This window comes from Vitis vinifera, chromosome 8 (genome assembly GCF_030704535.1).
Source record: "Vitis vinifera cultivar Pinot Noir 40024 chromosome 8, ASM3070453v1".
NCBI lineage: Eukaryota > Viridiplantae > Streptophyta > Magnoliopsida > Vitales > Vitaceae > Vitis > Vitis vinifera.
In genome coordinates, this window is record NC_081812.1 from 14,698,031 (window position 1) to 14,705,265 (window position 7,235).

The 7,235-nt window shown below is 35.9% G+C and overlaps 1 protein-coding gene across 2 annotated transcripts; it reads left to right on the top strand.

The window, feature by feature from the left end:
• The first annotated feature begins 874 nt into the window (after window positions 1–874).
• LOC100263639 (ras-related protein RABE1c) lies at window positions 875–5,944 on the top strand. 2 transcript variants are annotated; one of them, XM_002278806.5, is made up of 9 exons: window positions 875–1,230; window positions 1,347–1,451; window positions 2,819–2,891; window positions 2,989–3,089; window positions 4,307–4,372; window positions 4,675–4,772; window positions 4,904–4,966; window positions 5,050–5,142; window positions 5,562–5,944. In XM_002278806.5, exons 2-9 carry the CDS (start codon window positions 1,379–1,381, stop codon window positions 5,643–5,645), a joined length of 651 nt encoding a protein of 216 aa, XP_002278842.1. In that variant the 5' UTR covers window positions 875–1,230; window positions 1,347–1,378; the 3' UTR covers window positions 5,646–5,944. The 2 variants fall into 2 exon arrangements, with proteins under 2 accessions (XP_002278842.1, XP_010653511.1); XM_010655209.3 differs by having other exon boundaries at window positions 935–1,167.
• The last annotated feature ends 1,291 nt before the right edge of the window (window positions 5,945–7,235 follow it).

Here is a 7,235-nt window from a genome sequence, read left to right on the forward strand (position 1 = left end):
TATATTTATCAATTTTATATTTGTAAAATTTATATAAATATTAATTTTTTATTTTTAAAAATAGTAAAAAGTGATATTTAAAGGGTTAAGTGGGCTAACACGATGACATAACAAGCTATTTCCTTAAGCCCAACATGACCCACTCCTCTAGATTGTGTCGACCTAATTCGGTCTTTTGGCAGGTTAGGCCACAAGCTAAAATGGGCAGCTTGGCCCATTGGACACCTCTATCAAACCGTGTAGATATTGTTTAGTTTGTGTCAAAAAAGTGATTACAACTTTAAAACATATTTATATGGATAAAATGAGTTCATATTTATATAATGTTAATAACTTTTTCCTATATTTAATATGAGGTTTTACAAAACCATTTCAAAAAATACATTTTTTTTTATTTTAAAAATATGATAGTTTCAAAACTATTTTCAAATTTATAACATTTTTTAAGAAAAAAAATTGAGAATTATATTGATTTCAGTTTTTCAATAGATAATTTTCTATTAGATTTCCAACTACAATTGATTGGAAATAATTTTAAAATAATTTTCTATCTGATTTCCAGCCATAATTGATTTGGAAATAATTCTAAAATGATTGTATCGAAATCCGTTGAATCTTCAAAGCATGTGCCTTCTCCAAGCTAGTGCACAAAATTCAATTTTTCAATCACTCCATGAGAGCCAAGCCAACAAAGCCCAATCTGGCTCTCAATGGGACAAGAGATTCTGGGCTTCCATGAACTAGGTTGGGTCATCTAAAAAGGGGCCGGCCCAAACAAAGCCATTTGGAATAGAGTCAACGGATTTTAATTTAAAAAAATATAAAAATCTTATAAAGTTATTAAAAGGTGACCAGTTCATAAAAAAAAACACAGAACAGTTTGCTTTTTTGAATTTGAAAAGCATATGAGAGTGATGTGCCTTGAGTTTGGAGTGTCCACGCTGTCTTTAGCTGCCAGCATGGAAGTACCACTGCCACTGCGCCTCAAAACGGCGTCGGTTTGATCAGCTTCCCCAAATCAAAACGTCGTCGTTTACTACGTCTTCTACAGTTCTGCTCACCCTATTTCTTGCGGTGCATACACGACACCATTCACAATCCAACGGTTGAGACGCCCTCCTCTCTCTAAAACCATTTCAACGAACGAACGCTGCTGACGTCTCAGAGGCGCTTCTCTCTCTTTCTCGTTCTCTTTTCTATTAGATCTAAATTTTCATTGATCCTGATCTGGTACCTTTATTTTCTACCAATTTATTAAAATTTAAAATTATTCAACATTTGAATTTCACGTACCTTTCTTTTTTCTTTTTTCTTTTTATTGATTTCTGATACATTTGTGTTTTTAGGGTTTATTCTGTTTAATTTTGGAATAATATCCATGGCGGCTCCACCTGCAAGAGCTCGAGCCGATTACGACTACCTCATAAAGCTACTTCTGATCGGCGACAGCGGTAACATTTTCCTGTTCTTTTGTTTTCACAGATTTGTTTTGATTTCTTTATTTTGTCGTTTTACTCGATTTCCTTGTTTTTGTTTCAGATATTTTTTGTTTCCAGGAAATTCTAGGTTATATTTCGGGTTTGTTTCCATGCCTGTTGTTTTTAAGGACCGCATTTTCGACGATAATTCGTCGTAGTTATCAAAATTATTCAGTTTATTTAGATATTTTCTTTTTGGTTTTGTGAATATTCGTAAATCAATTTGGATTCACTTTGAAAATGTTCAATTTGTTAAGGAGTGGATATGCATTTGATCCAACAGTAGCACTTTGAAAGTGTTTTTCTTGGTCTTCAAAAATGGCTCTAGAAAGCAAGAGAAGTGGTTCCTAAGTTCTAATTAGGGTGCCATGGGCGTTTAGCAGGAGTGGGAAGACAGAATTGATAGAATGCTGCTGGCAATCCTGCAATTCTCCGTGGCTTTTTTATTGCTTTTGATTTTGAAATTGAAATAATTTAGCTCAAGAGTTTCAATCCGTTTGATTTCTCCCTCTCTCTTCATCTTTTTATTTTTTATTTTTTATTTTTTGCAAATTATGTGAATGTGCCATTGGATTCATATACTGATGGATTGGGGTTCATTTTAGAAATGATTCGAGTTAGGGTATGTTTTAAACTTCAAATAAAACTAGCTACAAACTTCCAATGTCAAGGACTTGCAATGTCATTCAATAATAGAGATGTGTGTGGGGTTGTTGTTGTTGTTTTTTATTTTTTGTTTTTAACTGTCAAGTTCAACTTGGTTTTATTGTAGCGCATTTCCATTCAGCATGCAGAAGCCTATGCCTAAAAGCAAAATCTCTTTGTTCCCAATGGTTTAATTTTGCTCATAAAGTGAGACTATTCAAAGTTATCCTGTTACCATTTCGGGACAGTTATTTTACTCAGTGCCAAGTGTCTACATGTCTTCAAAAAATATTTACCATAGTTGTTAAAAGTGCGCTTTAAGTGCACCTAGGCCCAAGGCACAACCACTCCCTAGCTATAGCCACTCCCTAGCTATAGGCCTTCACCTACTAAGGCACATGCCTTGTTGGAGAGACAGTGCATTGAAACTTTTTTGCTGGGTGATTCTGTTAAATACTTGGAATATTGAATTTTTGTTAGGTTGATTGAATTTTGGTCATATTTTCTAAAATCGACATGCATTCTAGGTCATGTTTCATTTTGTTCAGGCGCATGCCTTGTGCCTAAGCTTCAGAAGACTTTTGTGCTTTTAATTGCATCTTGCACCTTTTAAAACTATGATATATACTACATGTTTTCACACACTCAGTTTGGGTTCTGAATGTGGAGTTTATTTTTGATTTGTAACTTGGCAGGTGTGGGTAAGAGTTGCCTTCTTTTGCGTTTCTCAGATGGTTCCTTCACCACTAGTTTTATTACAACAATTGGGTAAGTATCTCTTTCAAACTACCAGAGTAGGGTGATCTTTTGTATTTTTGTTCCATGAACTGCTATTGATGTTACAAAGTTGAATTTTGTTCTCCAGCATTGATTTTAAGATAAGGACCATAGAGCTTGATGGAAAACGAATCAAACTGCAAATCTGGGATACTGCTGGCCAGGAACGGTTTCGAACTATCACAACTGGTAAGTGTCTGCTCTTAAAGGTGCTATTCATAGTATCAAAACGTTTTTTAATGATTGTTTAAACTAAACATAAACAATAGAATGCTGTTGGCTCTATTTTCCAGTGGAGCATGTTTAGGCAAAAGCCCATGGACAGATAAAAATTGGTTATGTTTTCAATCTCCTCATCTTTAAACCAACAGTGTTCAGAGAGAAAATTGATGATAACACATCTAGCAAATCTGATCCAGAAAAGATATCACTTCAAGTTGGAGTGTTAAACCAACAGTGTTCAGGGAGAAAGTTGATAATAGCTCGTCTGACAAAAAGTTGTTTTCTTTTAGGACATCACTTCAATCTTTAAATTAACAGTGTTCAGGGAGAAAATTGATAAGAAGATTTCTAGCAAAAAGTTGTTTTCTTTTAGAACATCACTTCAAACTGATACAGAAATGATATCACTTCAAGTTGGAGTGTTGAAAATTTGGAGCAGACCTCCTAGAAGGAGGTTGAGATTGCCTAGCAAAAAGTTGTTTTCTTTTATGATGTCACTTCAATCTGATAAAAAAAGATGATATCACTTCAAGTTGGAGTGTGGAAAATGTGGAGCAGACCTCCTAGAAGCAGGTTGGCATTGTCATATGGGTATCCGGTCAAACAACAGGAGCCTTTTACCTTCAAATCCCTTGAGGCTAAATTCATATCATTTACACAACCTTGGATGGATCATGGAGCTACATTTATATAAAATACGCACTGTTGGATTTTGAGCCTGGTTGAGTGGGATCAGTACTCTAATCACAGAAATTTTCTATTCATGTCTTAAGATATGACTTTTTTTTTGTCTGCTCTTGCTTGTGTTATGTGTGGGAAAGTAAATGTCATGGTGTGTGATATGCTTCACAAATAATCTCAAACACCTGGTTTCTCAGATGGTTTTAAAGAACTTGGCTATGGTTGTAAGGGGATTATGTGAACCAGATGGTTAGAACTGTTGTGGCATGTTGGTATTTAGGCTTTTTTTAGGAGATTTGGGGGTTAAGCTCAATTTTGGATCATGGTTAGCTCACTTGATTTATGCGCTTTACATTTCTAAGTAACTTTGATACCCTTTTCTGAAATTTCATAATTTTCCAGTAATTTTTAGTGTTCTGTTAATAATTTGGATATTATTATCTACCAGATCTCATCTTTCTGGTTTTCCAATTGTTTAGAAGTTTAATTGTCTTGTTCTGCAGCTTACTACCGTGGGGCCATGGGTATTTTGCTTGTGTACGATGTCACTGATGAGTCATCATTCAACAGTACTGGCTTCCTTCCCTTTTATTTCTTGAAGTTTGGATTACTATTTCTGTTTTGTGAAAAATTGGATCCTTTAACTCCACTGGCTTAAAGGTGAATTACGATTCTACCTTATTGGATATCTGGAACAACTTGGATTCTTTCCTCTCGAATTTTATGCAAGTGTAACTTGTTTCACAAAATGCTATTCCTAATCCCACTGAGGGGATGAGGATTTTCCTTTGCTTGGATGGAGCTTTATTTATCACTGATGGATCTTTTCCATTCTCCCATTCTTTATGATTAACTCATTCTCCTTGTTCAGACATTCGGAATTGGATCCGCAACATTGAACAGCATGCTTCTGATAATGTGAACAAGATATTGGTTGGTAACAAGGCTGACATGGATGAAAGCAAAAGGGTTTGCTCTCTCTCTCTCTCTCACACACACACATGCACACACACATGTGCGCCCATGCAAACACGCACACACAGACAGAGGGGTTGCATAGGCAATTGCCGTTATTAACTTGAAGCCAACTTATTATTTAGGCTGTTCCTACATCAAAGGGCCAAGCACTGGCTGATGAATATGGCATCAAGTTCTTTGAGACTGTAAGTAAAACTTGCTGCTGAAGTTGAAATTGCTCTGAAATGCAGTTGATTCCTTTGTGTAATGAAGATACTTTGTAATGCAGAGTGCAAAGACAAATTTAAATGTGGAAGAGGTTTTCTTTTCAATAGGTAGGGATATAAAGCAGAGGCTTGCAGAAACTGACTCGAAGGCTGAGGTATGATTTTTGAACCTTCAGAAGAGACTCCGAAATATGCCTGACTTCTCCATTAAACATATATGACCCAGTATTTTTGTGTAAATAAATTAGTCACAAATTTGTGATTTACTTGATTGCTGTAAGTAATTCTTTGTGCAATTCCCAGCTAACTTATGTATCATCAAACATTTCTTTTGTGTCCTTTCTTTCCCCACTCTGAAAAGGGAAAGAAACTTTTGGGACAGATTTTTGGAATTTTCATTGGATTTTTTTTCTATAAAGAATTAAAGATCTTAATATTAAAAAAATCAAATACTTGTTATTTCAATCTCTTTGGATGTCCAATGATGTAACTAAGAATTTTGATGTTAGTTATTGATTTTATTTTCTTTTTGTCTCATTTAAGTACTGAGCTGTCCTTTCTTGCATGGCTGCAGCCTCATACAATCAGGATTAACCCACCAGACCATGCAGCTGGGTCTGCTGAAACACCTGCAAAATCAGCATGCTGTGGTTCCTAAGTGAAATTCATCAAAGATAGGAGTGCAAGGGTGCATCCTCAAGCTGATCATTTTGGTGGGAAACTAATCTTGTTATATAAACATTTTGGGTGCTTGTATCACTCTTCCTTCCTATCATCATTTTCCAAATTTGCATGTGAACGGTAGTTTTTCAATCTCATTTAGGAAATTAAGTATATTTCAGTTTTCCTTTCCTTTTTGTCTTTTTCTTTTTTTAAAACTTTTTCCTTGTAACTACATGACCATTATTCTATTGCCTTCCTTTTATAATGTAGAAGCAGCCTCTTTATTCTCTCCCATTAGATCTGTTTCAGGTTGAGATGCTGTAGAGATATTCCAAAGGGCAATCTTTACTAGTGATGTAGCATTAATTATGCTGTTAATCTAAAACTCTATGCTGAAGGGAAGGGCCATTGTTGGAGCTTTTCTGGGGATATTTTACTTTGAAATATAGTCAGGCCAGCCAAACAATTGCCCTTGCCCAAGTGAGAAACTCTGCTGCCAAGTTTAGCATATGTTTTTGTGTGCTTGAAGAATTATAACTGCATTTAATGCGAGAGCTTGCTGGACCCTCTTGTTTGTTCTTTGCTTTTGTAGGTCTGCATCTGGTTTGTTAAGTTCTTTTGTGTAAAACATAATAGCCGAGTTTTGAGCTTTCATGTAATCCATGTGGTTTGTAGCACATTAAGAAGCATCTGGCCTCATTTTGAAACTAGTTTGAATTCTTTTACCTGATCACACGGTTTGTTATCAATAAACTTGTTAAGGCGATCATAGGTGCTGTGGGTGGTGGTTGGATAGTATTGGAATGTTTTCATTTACTGGGGTTTTATGTGGTCTTGCTGCAAATGGATGGTGATACTTACGAAAATAGATAATCTTCTATTCTAGGGCCTTCCATCGTTGTAATCACTAAGTCAAACTGTCCATTTCAAGCGGGGTTTCACTTGTAATCATGGCAGGTGATTACCCCCCTTGAAGCAAATGGAGAGAGCGGGTTTAGGTGATATGTAGTGCATGAATGTCCACTAGGTCTAAAGTTGCTAGGAAATATGAGTCTTCATTCTCGTCTTTTTACGTACGCTGTAGCAGGGCTTGAATTAAGAAGTGCGAGAGTCAAAACATATTTTTACTTGTTATAATGACAAAGGAAAGTGATTTCAAATTCTGCTAGTGCGTTGATGTTCAGCTTACTCAGCATGCATAACCTCAGAATTTTAATTTATCATAGCAGTCCCTTAAACAAACTTGTGTTTAAATTATTTGTCTTTGGAAGCTTATAATCATTACTTGTTTAAGAAATGAAACCTATTCTCCAAAGGCGGGGTAGAATAGGGTAGAGAAACAGAGAGGATAAGACTACGACAGAAGTCCAGCAGAGACCTTCGGAGGCCCCAGGAGTCAACAACCGAGTGGCAGAGGGAGTAGATTCAAAAGCCCCAGGAACCCTTTATTTCCTAAACCATTCTAAAATCCATGCATCCTTCAGTATTTCGTTCGCAATTTCTAGGAATTTTCCGTCTTGAAAGTATTAAAAATAATATTGGGTTATTACTCACATGTCACTGGCACCTGGTGGAGCAAAATATT